This window comes from Centroberyx gerrardi, chromosome 1 (genome assembly GCF_048128805.1).
Source record: "Centroberyx gerrardi isolate f3 chromosome 1, fCenGer3.hap1.cur.20231027, whole genome shotgun sequence".
Classification (NCBI taxonomy): Eukaryota; Metazoa; Chordata; class Actinopteri; order Beryciformes; family Berycidae; genus Centroberyx; species Centroberyx gerrardi.
Window position 1 is genome coordinate 2255015 of NC_135997.1, and position 16707 is coordinate 2271721.

The 16707-nt window shown below is 43.3% G+C and overlaps 1 protein-coding gene across 1 annotated transcript in view; it reads right to left on the reverse strand.

Annotated features, from left to right (window-relative positions):
* Positions 1-14063, reverse strand: part of LOC144539369 (neuron navigator 2-like) — a 110729-nt gene extending 96666 nt beyond the window's left edge. Inside the window, exon 1 of the mRNA XM_078283838.1 lies at positions 13983-14063. Coding sequence (XP_078139964.1) covers positions 13983-14063 — 81 coding nt within the window. The remainder of the gene's footprint in view (positions 1-13982) is intronic.
* Positions 14064-16707: the final 2644 nt, after the last annotated feature.

Sequence of the window (16707 nt, forward strand, 5' to 3'; positions counted from 1 at the left end):
CCCCCCAAAAATTATCTTGGGACCCCCTGGGAGGTCCCGACCCCCAGGTTGAGAATCACTGTCCTAGAGGGAAGAGTGTGTTGGACAGATATGTTGTTGTAGTTCAGTATAGATCGACTCCTGCACTCTACTGGTCTCTACTGGTCCTCCCTGTGTCCTGGTTTGACCCCTGACACACACACACACACAATGAAAAAATGAATGAAAAAGTCAAGTTGGAGGAAAAAAAGTAGCACATCCAAAAATAAAAGTAGCATGTCACTTTTCACTTGAATTTATTGGCACACACACACAATAATGCTGACGCTCTGATGAAGGCTATATAGGCCAAAACGCGTCAGCTTTATTGTGTGTGTGCCAATAAATTCAAGTGAAAAGTGAGGACTCTGCCATACTACTTTTATTTTTGGATGTGCTACTTTTTTTCCCCTCTAAGTTCAGTGTTTTTGGTTAAGCGCTCCAATCAAGTCTATTTTGGTTGATGCACACTTCTACCTCTCTTTGAAAAAGTTAAGAGTCTTGGTCACGCATGCCAAAGCTGTTGATGGATGCTGGGATGATCCATGATCGCTGTAGTCTGCATCCAGGATCAGTTTACACTCCCAAAGTCCTGACCTGTGGCGGTGGATTCTCCCATGTCAGCCCCTCCTGCAGTCCCTTAGCTGGTTCCCTGCTCATATCAAATTTAAATTTCCCTCTATTTATTATGACATTACTGAGAAAGAAATATAATCCTGCACACTGTCTACAACTTCCATAATACTTTATTGCGACGTTTCGGTCAAAGAACCATCATCAGGCAAACACTCTTTCTCAGTAGCCTATCTACCGTTTTGGTTTTTGTCCTGCACACCTGTCACTCAAAGACTTTTAGCTGTAATAGTCATCCTCAAGATAATATTATTAATTTTTTGTTTGAGCAGTTACATTTAAAGTTATTGCATTTTCATAAATCCATCCACCCTTAAATTAGGGTAAGAAATTATCTTTGTTTTGAGAAGATATTTTTTGACCCTTGATCTGATTTTGGGCGGCATTTTGGTTGTTTTTAAGGGCAATTTTACTGAACTATGAAATTATACATTTGCACTGCTTATTGCGACATAAACATTAAATTTGTATATATACCATCACATTTTTCTCTCACTGAAAAGATTTTGCCCCCTTATTTACTTAATTTTACAGGCATTTTATGAACTTTTGATGGCGCTTTTGCCACATGAATTTCTAACCCTGTATGAACTACCTAAAATGTAAATGCAAAAAAAATGATATCAGATGACCAACTTAACCAAGAGAACTTCCCGCTCCTCCTGAAATACAAACCCTGACCCGTCTGTCATCCCAGCTGCCATTTATTTACATTGATTGTGTCTTTTTCTATAGACAGAGACACATGAAAAACATCTGTTCTAACACCGAGCCTAGTACTCTCCAAGGACCTGAATGGCTCAATTACCGCAGAGCTCCGTGTCTGCAGCACCTCCCTCCAAAATACTGCTGAGCCAGCATCCAGCAGCCACCAGGGAGACCCGACACGCTCTCCTGGGACTCGACAATCCTCATCCTGAATACATCCTGGCCAACTGTGATACCAGGCAGGATCTCTGCTGTATCCGCACTAATGAGCGATCACATTCAGAACTAGAGACGACAGACAGGAAGACGGTGAAGAAACTGTCAGGAGCGCTGAAACATTTTACTCAACTATGGGAGCTGCTGTACTTCTCTACAGGGGTGAAAGTCATTAAAATTTTGTGCATGTGCCAAAAATTGATTGTATTACCTGTTTGGGAGTAGACCGAAATAATGGGTCGATAATTTAATGGGTCATTACCAACCCAATTGTTAATGATGGTTCATTTTTAATTATATGATTTTAATCACATTAGCAAACCTAGCACCAGTCATGGGAGGTAAATTCCAGATTAACTAACTGTCATACCTACTCAGAGAAGAGAAGCGCGTCCCATCCTCACTAACTGAGACAGCATGCATTTGACCTATTTGCCCAAATTAAGTTCTGGTGTCAAGTGTGGTTACTTGTGGGAAATCTTCTCTGCCCACAGAAAGCGACGAATCAAACTTTTAGAAGTGAAATACAGACTGTCCAGACAAAGCTAGACTCGGTTTACTGACGTCATGTTAAATGATTTCTGGATACTGAAGCTCAAATTTTTGAACAGTTTTCGCTGCCATTTGGAGCCGCCAATGTGGGAAGTTGCCTGGTTCAACTTAAAACTTGTGATCAGGGACCAAAATCCCCACCCGCCAAGCACCAAATGGCGGTAGAATTTGGCAGATAAATCCAGAAGTGTCACCATGACATAACATTTGAACACCTTTGGTTATATTCAGTCTTTGGTTTTTGCCTGGTCTCAAAATGTGTCTCTGCAGGCCACCGCACACTCTCACCGACTGTGAGCCAATCAAATCAAAGCAGAACAACAGCTCTGTATCAGCTCTGTATCAAAGCTCAGCTCAGGCTCCTGATTGGCTGTCTGTTACGCTGCTCTAGACAAAGCAATAGCGTCTAAACTTCTGTTTCTCTGCTGTCTGGATGTTTAACGTTGGCTGAAACTTCACATTATTCCCATCTGGCGACACATAGCAGGTGTGAAGCCAAAAAAAGATCCATTCTAGAAGCGAGTGAACAGGTTTTAAATTAAAACTCTAAATCCACTCTTGTCTCTTTATTGAATATTTAAGATAAGATAAGATAAGATAAGATAGCACTTTATTGAGGGTGCCACAGCAGCAATTGGCGCACAATGCCAAGGAAGTCAAGTATGTGTCAAGTACAGGGTAATAAAAGAAAATAGGTACTAAAATAAAATAAAGGTAATGTACATAATATACAACAATAGAGACAGTGCAAATAATGCAAATAAAAGCAATAAATGCATTATTTCACAAAGCAGCACTGAAAACTGGTGGGGTGACAATTTCTATGAAAAATGTTGGCCAGTAAAAATAATTCTTAGCAGGTAAATGTTTTTAGTTTACCTGTTTTTTTTTAGTTTGCCAAAAAGTTAATTCCAGATAAGATAAGATTGCACTGTATTGGTCCTCGAGGGGGAAATGCGGGAAAAGTAGGGGATGCTTAAAAATAGCCATGTAGAAGTTAAAGCAGAGACTGAAAAGCACTCGACGAGCAGCGTTCCTCAAGCACAGGAGCGAGAGTCCTAATTAGTTTACTACTTTCCACCTCTGCATGCTGTAGGAGTTACTTCTCCATCAGAATCAACATTATCCTGTCGCTCTCACAGCGCATTGATTAGAGAGAGCGTTAACATGCAGAGCAGAGAGTCTACCTGTTCACACACACACACACACACACACACACACAGTGGTGTTTAGGATGGTGGGGAGAGACTGGAGAGACTTGGGGGAAGGGAGAGACAGAAAATCATTGTCTGATTCATCGCCTCGTGTTCAGCGGATTACATGGTGAGAAAGGCACTGGTGAAAATCTATGCCGTGAATAGAAGAGGATTATTAATTCAGTGTGATAAAAGGAGAGTCGAGGCATAATCCCTGCATAGCATCACAAATAAATTAGCTTGTCTCATGAGTTATCTCATGCAGGCTGCAATTACATACAAGCAATACAATGGAGGGACTTGGATTTTATAAAGACGGATCCGATTAACGTCTGTGCTCATATATACACTACCAGTCAAAAGTCTGGACCCACCTGATTGAATGTTTTTCATTCTCTTAAAGCCATTTTGATCTAAAGGCTTCTGCTTAAATGCTTGAACTTTGTTTCTTAGACAAATATAAATAGTGAAGTTGATCCTATGTATGAATTTCTTTCCAAAGCCTTTGCCTTTCCATCAAGGCAAAGGGCGGCTGCTTTAAAGAATCTAAAATATAAGATAGTTTGGATTCGTTTAACACTTTTTTGGTCACTGCATCGTTCCATTTGTGTTATTTCATAGTTTTCTTGTCTGTACTATAATTCAAAAAGGTGAAAAATAGTAAAAATAAAGAAAAATACTTTTGACTGGTAGTGTAGTTATCTGTATCCCAGTGTTGAGTGAGTTTGGATCTGTATGGTTGTCTCTTGGCTGGGCCTACGACAAACTGAGGAGTTGTTATGACAGTTGGTGTTTTGGGTTCTCTGAGGTTAAAAACGTGTCTTGTGTCAATCAATTAAAGAATAGTGAAAAAGTAAAACTCATTTTTCTTCCTGGGAAAATAAACCTGGAGAGGAAAAAAAAAATAAAAACCTTTCTTCTTCCCTGAGTGCCAGATCGTCACAGTGGCAATTGTATTTCCCACAGCCCCCCCCCCCCCCCCAGGCTAACAGCGTCCACCAATAATTCAAGGAACTACCCATGGCAGAAAAAAAAAAACCTATTTCCTCTAACAAAGGAGTCGGATGCTCCTCCACCTCTCTTTGTCTGGAGCTCCTGTCTACAACCTGGACAATTTGGATTCCTCTCCAAATGTGGCGGATTTACACCATGGGCACGCTGATGGAGGTAAGGGGGGGTGGGGGGGTTAAGGGGGGTGTGGAGTGGCAGGAGGAACATGAGGAACCTCCACACTCCAGACTCGGGGGGTCTAGATTTAAAAAAAAAAAAACCCTCATCCCTCCTTATCACTTGGAAAATTCCTGGTGTGTAAAATTGAATTCCGCCGGCATTTCCCAGGATGAAGATGAGAGGGCCGGGATTGGACAAAACATAATGGGACAACCTCTCTCTCTCAAATCCACTCCTCTCTCTCTCTCTCTCTCTCTCTCTCTCACACACACACACACACATTAACTGCAGACACGAGATAACCCCTATCTTCCTAGAACAAGGGCCAAAGTGGACTCCCACTCAGTCGATGAGGCAAAAAAAAGGAGAACACCTCCGGTATCACAGATGCAGATCTGGAGGAGTGTATTAACCTGCGGCGCGGCGCTGTCGCATGCGTTCACACTCCACCGGCAACGAGCAACAGAAAGAGGCCGTTTGCCATGTTTCATCTAAAATCTTATCATGTGTATTTATTTATTTCCCCCTGTTCGTTTATCTATTCCGCTCACACACGCAGCCCGAGCCTGAAGCTATCCTTACAGGTGCTGCACACGCATTCTGTATTTTTTATGAGTTTGAAATGAAAAAAAAAAAAAAAAATACTAAATAATAAAGAATATTTTTCACAGGCAAGAAACCATCAAAGTAACAGCTGTCTTAGAGGAAAAAAAATAATTAAACACCATAACAGTGAAGGTTGTCACAGGTATTTATAAGGGATGGGACAATATATCGAAATGCAATATATCACAATACGAAAACTTCAAATGAATGGTGATATTAGCTCCATTTTATTCTGCTGTAGTAATCACAAATGAGACGCTTGACCATCACAATTTCACAAGCTCTCCATCCAGATTACATTATTTGCACTTTGTAACGGCATTTTTAAATTGTTGTTTACATTATAGTGAGCCAATGCCAATGCCAACATAATTCTGCACAGTCAGACTTTGTGGTCATTTAATTATTACATCGTATCGTGGTTGTATTGAATCGTGAACCCCATATGGCGTGTTGAATCGTATCGTGAGATAACCATACGTCTCATCCCTAGTATTTATGTCTGATAGAGGCGAGGACAGCCTTAAAATTAGCTCTCCCAAAGAAATGACATACGTTCGTTCTCAGCTTTAATTAGCCTACAACAAAGGACAAAGGAGTCCTGATTCTGTAAAGACGTACTGTGAGAGGAGAAACTGCCTGCTGAAATGATTAAGGACAAGAAATGGTCTCTATATGTATGTGTGTGTGTGTGTGTGTGTGTGTGTGTGTGTAGGTGGCTACAGTGGCCATGGCACGGAGGAAATCCCGTCGCCGCAGGAGCGAGCTGAAGCACCTGTTCGTCAGCGAAGCTCCTCCTCCGAACCAGACTGAACCAGATCCGCCCACTGACCCCCAGACGGGGATTACAATCTTGTGTGAGTCGGGACAGCCGGACCCTCACGCTCCCCGCTGGGCGTGAAACACACACACCACTTCTCTGGCCATACACACTCTAGATGACACACACACAGCAAGCGCACAGCACACAGAAAGCGCTCTCTAGATAAATTTTGAATGTGTTTCTGATTTCTTCCAATTAACAGTCAGCTGTTGAGCTGTTGACAATCCTACCTCATGGTTGATAAAACAGAACTAGTTTATCGCCGGTCTTTTTTCCAGCAGGGTCAAAAACTACGCACAGAAAGTAAAGGTGCAAACTGGAACCGAAAATGGTTCTTCAGAGTGATGCCACAGAAGAACCATTTCTGCTTCCACAAAGAACCTTTCAAGAACCTTTTAATATCCCAAAGAACCATATATGGGATATTAAAAGGTTCTTAATTCTTAGTTATTGGATGGTGGGTGATGGCATTAATGTGGAAAATAACCAAACCCAATTGCAAATGAGGCTATACAAGGGCAGATAAACACAAACACAATGCAAGCAAAGGAGTGCAGAAATGGTTCTTCAAAGAACCTTGGCTTCTTTGTGGAACCAGAAATGGTTCTTCTATGGCATTACTCCGAAGAACCATTTTAGGTTCCAGTTCCAGTCCACCTTTATTTTTCTGTATGTATCGGGGGCTTGGACAAAAACGCCTTTGAAAGTTTATTACTTGACCGTGAAATTAACAATCAGGGGGGAAAAATACCCCCGATAATTAGGAGTACATTTGCATTTCACTTGGTTTTTTTTTCTAATTAAGTTGTCATATATTCACGCGTGAATGCTACTACTGTCCTCTTTGGGCCACCGTAGATGATTGGTGGGAGTGTATGACTGGCCGATTCTTTCCAGTGCATTTTGGGTGAGAAAAGCGGAGCGGTTTTTGATCAGAAAACAAGTACACAGCCTGAAGCAGCAGAAAATGTCTGATTGTTTCTCTGTTTATGTGATGGTATAGTGGTACAAACTGAGTGTTAACTAGCCAACGTGCAATGCAAATGTCTTATCTCATAGTCCAATAAAACTGCCACTAAAAAGGACCAATATACCCATAAAAATCAGATCAAGAGGGCAGAAAACGCCCTCTGAAAAGCAGTTAATTTCTTCCCCATTTCCAGGGTCATCAAGAATGTCCTTTCTGTTGCGAGGTGTGTGGTATGTGAGGGGTTGGCTTTTAGGCCCGGCTAGCCAATCGTGTCGCCCCGTAGCCGGAGCGCCGGCCGTCCCACCAGCCCCTGCCACCTGTCCTTCACCCTCCCTCAGGGCTCGGGGAGAGGGTGACGGCCAGATGGCTCCGGAGGGCCGAGCAGCATCCTGACTGGAGCATCTTCCCCACCCCCAGCCTGAGAGCTGCAGGCCCGGTCCCACCTCCACCCTCTGACCCCCCACACCCCCCGCCCTCCCCTCCCCTTCCCCAATCCAAACCCCTGAGCCCCAGCGCTCGTCAGTGCTGCATGACTGGGCAAACACAGTCCTTCACCAAAATAAATCCCCCGTCTCTCCTGCAGCTGCCTGGTTTGCGAGAAAAGCTTCTCCAGCGCCCTGAAAGAGCCTCGTCTCTATTGGCAAAATGACGTTTATGCAATTAAGATTTTCGACATCGCAAACGGCCGGGAAGCTGCTGCCGCTGCTGATGGATCTTCTGTGGTTAACTGAAAATCTTGAAAAGGGTTGATTTCTGTTTGTGCTTTAGAGAACACCTGAGCTAAATAGGATAATGGCAGCCAAGCACTATCATCACTATAGATACAAATCACTATCTGAGCTTTCCAGTCAGGGGAAGGGTGGAAAAGAGCAACTGTGAATGGGGGATAATGTCTACAATAGGCTCTAAATAATCACACAGGGCTGCTCGTTTGTCATCACGCCATCCTATCTCACTGATATTACGTTCAATTAGTTTCAGATACCAGCAGTGTAAGGCTGCTGGCGCGCGCGATCAATCAAACCCTGTCAATGACAAATTGTCGCCTTCTCTCCGTCTCTCTCCATATCTAGGCAACGGGCCAACATAACAGTGGAGAGATGATTTGGGGCGGCGATTACCAGGCGAAGTCTAATGGATGTCTCAACTCGGGGTCGGAATTCAGCGTCAATTCTCGCTGAGAGCAAAGAGATGGCTCGTTATTCAAATCTGCTCAGGTGCCAGCAACAAATCTTTACAGCAACCAGTCGAAAGGCTGAGGAACACGCCGCAGGCATGCAGGGACCGGCCCGCATCGCCTCCTCACCAAGCCAGAGAGAGGCTGCATGTTTGTTAGCCGATATAAGTGAATAATGATGAGAGACACTGACTGCAGCAATTTGAGTGCTGGTTAGCACAGATGTTGCAGCTCTAATGAACAGGCTGGCGGCTCGGGGAGGGAATGGCCACACTGACCTTGTGCCATATGTCTGGAAAAATCCACCGGTTCAGGAAACACAGCAGAGAAAACAGTAAATACCATTTCTTTCTGTTACCTTGAGGACATTTTCATGCAGACACATTCGATCTTAACCCATTAAGGCAATATGCCGACTATTGAAATGTAAATATTTTTATCTGATTATCTAAATCTGTGTAAGGCCATAATCACAGTAAGCGAAACCCGGTTAACACACATAGATTTCTGCTCAATCTTCCATGTCAGATTTCTTTTGTTTGTTTGTTTTCCAAACAAAGGTCACCAGATGCAGTAACTCGGATGTTGTATTTACAAAGCAAACAACACAGTGCAGTGGAGTGGAGTGGAGTGGTGAGCAGTAGACCGATTGTTAATGAATGAATCCATGTAAACAGGATTATTAGAGAAATCACATTACTTCAAACCATATAAATGTTGTAGTCAAAATATTGCCTGAAGCTGATTACTCCAGTAATCGGGGTATTGGTGTGCATGTAAACATGCTGCTTCAATGGAACTGTTTGTACCATTGGTAAACAAGTATTACCTCATGAAGCATAGTCGGTTCAGTCGGGCGCCATCTTGGTAACGCCCCCTGGGCAGGAAGCTTATAACTAACAAGACAAGACTCCTATCTCTATGAATGGAAAGTCATCTGTATCTAAAGTTCTGACATACATAAAATCATTTGCATTACATATTTCCGAAAACCGCTGAATTGTTAACAACATGGAGTGTTAAAATCAAAGTTCCGTTTCAAAAGGACACAGAAAAACGTCTTTTTTCCACTTACTGATGTTTGTACACAGCGCCATGCACTGCTTCATTAAACAGTGAGATAACGACATTCAAGACAAATCTGGTTTACGGCTTCCATCGTACATTTGTCATTTTATCACCTGTCAGCAGTGATGTCATCATGCAGTCCACCGTAGGGAGCTGACGGTTAAATATCTGAGAATATCATGTCATTAAACTATTTCAAATGTATTAATGAAACAGTTGCTGGCAGACGGATGATGTTGCCCCCAACTTGTGAGAGTTGTTGTAAATAACAAAGTTCTGCCGCTGTGTAAACCTGAGGGTATGATTGGTTGATTTTCTTTATAATTTGCACACAAAGGTGTCGATTGGCCACTTTTGCTGATGACACATCTAACATTGTCGGTGCCGCTGTCTTTAGTGTTATGGATTTTCCCATTCAAAACTGACACTGAGTGCACTGTCTCTATATATAATATTGTCTCTGAGCAAGTCTCACCTCATGATGCAAGTATCAGAAGGCCTTTCCCAGGCTAGAAGACAACAAGATGCTCTCCAGGCTCTGAGACGAGCATCGAAACACCTATTTCTGGTTACCAGGCCTCTCTAGCGCTGCTGAGTGTGTATGAAGTGCATCCGGCTGTTCAGGATTAAGTCTATCTTAATAAGACCATCTTGTGAAAGTAATAAACATAAACACACAGGGTTTCCCCTCTCATCTGCACCTCTTAGCTAATTAGGAGGCTATTAGAGAATGACTGCGGCAGAGCAGTCAGCAGCAAACACATTCACAATAAACACCTCATTATCCTGGAGAACCCCACCCGACCGTATCAAACGCTTCTTAATGAGCAGTCAGAAACCACTACTGAAAATAAACACATTATTTCCAATGGTTCTGATTGAGCAATTAGTGTCAAATTCCCTTTCATCGTCACAGAGCTAAATCAATAAGAGTTTCAATTACAGAACGCCCTTTGTCATCACTACCAGAGGTTAGTAAGGTGTTGAGAGCTGCTATCAAACCGCGTCTTTTTATCCACACACTGTTTGCCTACTGAAACATGACAGTTTTCAAGTTGGGAGGAGTTGGGAGACCTTGCACTTTCTCAGAGAGAGTTTTGCTTTCTCACCAAACACATTGCCCTAAAACAGAACTAAGAGAAATTCATTCCACTGAGTTCTGTTTTACTTCCAGGGAACCAAAGTCAACACCGTCTGGACTTCTGGCCTCAGTTTAACATTACTCACTGTGAGGTCGGGACGTAAATCAAAATGCTTTTTAATAACATAGAAGTCGGTGTTTCATTAGCAGTCTCTTAAGAAGGAGACTACATGCGAGGCAGATACGTACCAACTGGCCAATATGCTGTTCAGACTTCGTTAATCAAAGATCAGCGCGCAGCTCCTGTGTTTGACTGCTCTCCAATAAATCAAGCATGCCTGTCCAGACATAGAGACAGGCTTTTAAATCTGCCTTTCCAACCCAATATCATGCTGTTCACACAAATCTGTGAAATAGAGGAAAGAAACAAGGAGTGAATCTATAATGATGAGATAATAAGACTGAAATCCTTGTATCTCCAAAATGTCAACTTTTCAGGAACTAAAATAACAGCCTTGTTTGTAGCTTGATGGCCATGCATTTTACAAATTTATGAACAAATTTGGTTGACAGATCACCCTCAGCTCAAGGATCAGTTGATTAGATTTTGGTGAAGAACTGGATCTGGGATTTCCATCATAAGGCCTAGACAATTAAATTTTTTTAGCCATAACTATTATGCTGTGTTCATGTGCTGGTGAGAGGGTCCGACATCCAGGACTTCCAAGTCGGCTGCTAAACAGCGTTACATTCACCTGCTATTTTGTCAGAAAATCAAACCAAGAAGACAAACATAATATGAACAGCCAGCTGCTGCGTTCACGGACTGTCAGGAATATTGCAAAGATGAGCTGAGCGCACATAAATCTAAATCATAACGGAGGCTGCAGCTTTGCAAGTTGGAGAATTGTTCAGCGTTGGCGGTGTGTTGCGCTCTATCGAGTGCCTTCTAGTTAGTTTTGAAAAGGTTTCCTAAACCCAAGGATCCTCCAATTAAAGTTAAAACATGAAAATCACTAAAACTGGAGTTATGAGGTTTTCACCCAACAACGACGACACAGTTTAAAGATATTTTTTGGCATTTTTGCCTTTTTTAGACAGTTCAAAGAAGAGAGAGACAAAAAAGATTGGGGGAGAGAGAGGGATGATGTGTGATAACAGTCCTGGGCCGGATCCGAACCCAGGATGTTGCGTTTACATGGTACGCTACGCGTCTTAATCCACTGAGCCACCAGGACGCCCCAGAACATTACAGTCTAGTCCAGTCTTGGCAAAGCACAGACGAACAGACATACAGTACATCCTCAATCCTTTCTACACTATAGGGCCAACCTCAGGAAATCCTCATTCAATGAATACCAATGCACCACAAGCAGGCAGGTGTCTGATATTCCGCTCCGTCACACCCCGAGCCCAGATCCACCTCAGTACAATACACACCTGCTTCTCCTCTAACACTCACTGGCTTTGCCATGTAGGTCCATGATTGCTACTCAATGAACATTAATATATGGAGCAGGGGACATGTGAGAGACGAAATCTACAAAGAGAACAAAATCCAATTACCTCCTACTGGGGCGAGTATCACATATAGGATCTGGAACTCACACAGCAGAGGTAATGGGCGGGGGGGTGAGGGGGTGAGGGGGGGGGGGGCACAGAGGCCTGAGGTAATTCTCCAACAATGAGACCCCCATGTCCACATTACTACCTCAGTGCTTTCAATTTATTTAAGATGGCTGATGTCCATTAACGGAGACAGTGAGAATTGGTTCAGTCTAGCACAGGCTCTCTTCCCTGGAGAGCGCCGGCGTCTCGTCTCGTCTCGTCTCGTCTCGTCTCGTCTCGCGCTGATGATGTCGCCAGGTCTGCGGCTGCTGTGAGTGAGTGGCTTCTGGCGCACTGTGGACGACGCGCCGCTGCCGATACCTCATCGAGCATGCAAAGGGCGCAAACTCGCTCTGTGAATGGTATCAGGGTCGGTTACCATAGCAACAACAATGCACAGATAAAACCTGGATGGGCCGGGAATTCATGAACACCTTGTGCTTCAGTCCAACCACTAGACTCAAGTCCTTCTACCAGAATTGCCAAAAGTCCTCGTGCTGCTCAGTATGGCACTTAGCATCTGAAGAGACACTCGGCAATCTGGAAAATTGGAAAACAGCAGCTGGGACTTCGGTCTCATCAATTAATATTCATGTTGCAGAAAATCCCAAGTGATCAATTTAACACACCTGATCAAATCAATAATTTAGAGAGGGAGGATGAGGGAGGACAGAAAAGAAAATAAAGAAAGGAATAAACCCTTTCATCCCACTTAATCCCCTGCATGCCTTTAACAGAGAGAGCGAAGTGTCCCACGTATCCCCGCTCCGGTTGGGACCGAACCGGATTTGGCGGCGGCAGAACCCTGACAGGCATGCAGTGACCTTGTAAGCCTAAACATCTGTCCAACCCACAGCTACTCAAAGGATTTAGGGATCCCTCCTCTTCAGCTATTCTGCCTGAGAACGTGGTGGGACCGGCGCTGAATGGGGCGTGAAAGATTCAAGTCAGTTGGCTGAGGGGAAATCCAATCTGACTCCACATCAAGATGAAGAGTAATGCGCTCTGAATCAACACTGAGATGGATTTAGCCTACGCAGCGTTGGTGACTGGTGCCTCCCACTCACGCCCAGGCTTATATACCGCTGCATATGAAAACCTCATATCTCCCAAATGTCAAGAAAAAGCAGCCTTGTCTCCAGATTGACAGATTCATTTAATTGGTTTTTGAGAGACCAACAGGTTGTAATCCGACAGAGGTGAAAATAAAAATCACCAAAATTGGAGTAACAAGGTTTGCACACAACAGCAGCACTGTGTCAACATAATGAGAGTTTTTCTTAAATTGGTTTTGAAAGGATTTCATAAGACCAAACGGGGGATGTAATCCTTCAGTCGAAGTGAAAACATGAGAATTGCCAAAAATTGGAGTTATGAGGTTTTCACACGACAGCAGCGCCGTGTCAATACAATATGGAAAATCCAGAGTGAAGCTGAAAACGGGCGAAACGGGCTGCAGGATCAGGTGTTTCAGGCTGCTGAAGTGATACTGCGCTGTGGGTGACAGCCACCAAAGAAGAGATTATTATTAGCCATCAAACTGTCAGTACAAACAGTAATAGATTTCAGTTTTCCAGGTAGTATCCAACCAATACAACAAAAGTAAGTGTCAAGTGAAAGAAGGAGAGGTGTCAAAGTCACTCACAGCTCAAAAGTCAGGTGTTTCCTGACAGTGAACAAGTGCTTGTACCTGCCATGTGAATAAAGGCTTTTTCATTTTTGCAATGAGACAAAATACCAGTTTTTGGACAGTTCTCTTTAGCTGGGAACAACTGGTTTTGACTGGATCTTACTGTATATTTATAAAGACTTTTGGAGGCTGAAGGATGCTCTAAAAACATCGCCTTTATTGGTACAGAAAAACCACTGTGTTCCAGCAGAAAGCCTTCATCGGGGTTTGATTCTTATGTACGAATAAAAACAATTTTCTAGAACGCTCCAAGAGTCGCTGAATTTGTTTTTCCTTTCTAGTTTGGTTCTGCTTTTCTTGTTATTTACCTGACTCACCTGTTACCTGCATCCAAAGATCACCTGTCTGCTCTACACCAAGGACCCAAATCAGCGCTCCTTCCCCTCTGTTTCAGTCAAAGCTCTGTCGCTCAGCACAGAGCGGACAGCTGGACACGGTTAGATGGAGATGATCTGACGTCACTCACCCTTTTCTGGTCTTCCAAGCCGTGCAGCACAGGTTTCCTCCTCTGGTGCTGCGGTGGACTCGCCTCTGCTCCTGCCTCCATCTTCCCATAGGGTCCGGCAGCTCACGCTCTTCCACAGCTCAGTATCCAGCCAACAGCAATGAAGAGGAAATACCTACTCAAAGTATTTCAGTCCCCTTCCCACTTGCTTCCCAATTGTGCTTGCATGAATGTCTGTGCCACGAGAAGAAAGAAACTGCCAGTCCATCAAATTTGCCTCGTGGAAAAAGTGACACCCAATCTCAGGGAGGATCCAACCTCGGTCGAACGCCTGGCTGCAGTCATATCATTTCTCCCCACTGTTTGCCTGAACCTGGCATCAGGGCAGAGGGTGGGAACCTGAGAGAACCATGGCGGCTCTTCCTCCCGACGCCATCACCGCTGCCATGGAGATCTGCTCTCATCAGAAGATGTGATCGTCATTATTTTCCATCCGCCAAAAGTCAAGCCCAGTCTTCCACGTGGGGAAAAACAGTGAGTAGGTTTCAGTTTTCCAAGCAGTACAAACAGTAAAAAAAATTATAGATTTGGAATAGTTTTCCAGGTAGTATCCAACCAATACAAAAAACAGTAAAAATGTCAAATGAAAGGAGGAGCGGTGTCAAAGCTGGTGTCACTCACAGCTCGAAAGTCAAGTGTGGTATCCTGACAGCGAACAAGTGCTTGTGTTGAGAAAGAAAACAGAGTTAAATTGAAGCATTTAAGCAAAGACTGTGGTGTCAAGAGGACATTAGAGACACACATAGACAAGCTAGACTGTAATAAATAACACACTGCTTCATAAACCTCTAGATGAGAGACAAATCTAAGTAATTACAAAGTTCCTCTGCTTATTAATTAAAATGGCGTAGGAATTCACCCTGTGCTGGATACTTAATTAGGGAAATTGTTTATCCATGGCAGTACAACTGGGAAGCAATCAGACATGGCTCACTAAACCATCAGCAGACTGCAGGTGTGGGGTTTTCACCACTTAACATCATGAAGATCCACAGCTAACTTTTTGTTTAGTCACAAACTTGCTCCTAAGGCTGTGCTGTTCAGGTGAAGGTAGAGAACATATTCAGCTTATAAACTGATAGTTAAGAATAGGTAAGATGCCATGAACTCCAGAGTTAAAAGCTGGAACAAACTGCAAAGGTTTGCAGCATCCCTGCAGGAGGATCTGCGAGCTGCTGAGCTGCCTGACTGACTGGCTGCTCCCAGCTTTCTGGAACTGCTCGTTATTGCCAAAAAATAAAGAAAAACGCATAAACTAGAAGGAGAACTTAACATTGGGAAACAATATTTGCAGTAAAGAATGATGCTCACCCCGCACTTCTCTTTTTTTTTTTTCCTTCCCGGACGAGATGGTCCCTGCCTCGTGCGTGCCGCTGTCCGTCTTCCTCCGGCTGCGAGTGGAGCAGCCAGCCAGCTGCCGCGTTCAGGGACTGTCGGAAATATCGCGAGGACGAGTCGAGCGCGCACGAACGACCAAACGACAAATCGGCGCATACAGCCTAGTTGCCGTGATGTGACATTTACGGGTCGGAGAGCGAATGAATGAATGTAGTTTGGCATTCTATGTAAACAAGTAGCCTAGTATCGCTGTACATTTCTATTTTCACTTGTTTGACTCTTTGTTCAACTGTTGCGACAGTTTAACAGTTTTCACACATTTTAAAACAAGAAAATCTTCATTGTTCTGCCGCTGAAGCTCTGCGCAGCTTCAGATTCGGATTTTAGATTTCATTTATTTAGCCATTTACAGGAATTTGCCTTGCATGTAAGAGCACTGAGTCATCCATTTACAGACATTAAAAAAAAAAACATTTAAGAACATAGCTACATAAACCACACAACAGGAATGACAGTGTAACATTTGATTTGTAAAGTAAAATAACAGCTACAACAACCAGCTTTGTTATGGTTCAATGTGTTGTTATTTCCAAAAGCATGTGAACGCGCGACAAGTCGTTAAAGTATATTAGGCTACTTACCAAGTCGGAATCAGTACATTACGAGGAGCACGTGAAGGCAGCAGCAGGGTCCCACTCGCTCTCTCACATCCATAACATTACGTCACTGGCTGCCTCGAGCTCCGCCGCTCTCTGCACATCCTTCGAGGCGCCCGTCCGTTTCCATGACGACAACCGGACAGGAGGGTTGTACTGCCATCTAGCGCCGAAACAGAGACACGACAAGGTGTGAACTGCAGTAAGCAGTGATTCACAGCTGTTTTACTGTTTTGTTGTGGAAGATGATGTGTTTTTATGTGTATTTTATACAGCAGGCACTGTTGTGTCCAAGACAAATTTCCACAATAAAGTCTAGGTTATCTAATCTGATCTACTACCAGCAACCCAAATTTCACCTCAAATTACATGAGACGATTTTTCTAATAAAGACTAAAGATAGTTATTATTTATTAGAAAATCCAACAAGCCTCTGTGCCCTAAGCCTAGATATTTTTAGTGAAAATGAAAATCCCCTAAATAGTTCATTGCCTATAAACGCCTCCCAACACAAGCAGAAAGCTCAAACAGAAAATTCCTTGCAAAAAAAATGATATAGCTTAATCCCATAATCATTTCTTTTAGGATAGCCTACTATACAAATACCACAGCAGAAGTATATAGCCTCTGTCCCTGTAGGAATATTATAGTGATTTATAATATAATATTATAGTAATACCATAGGAGATTAA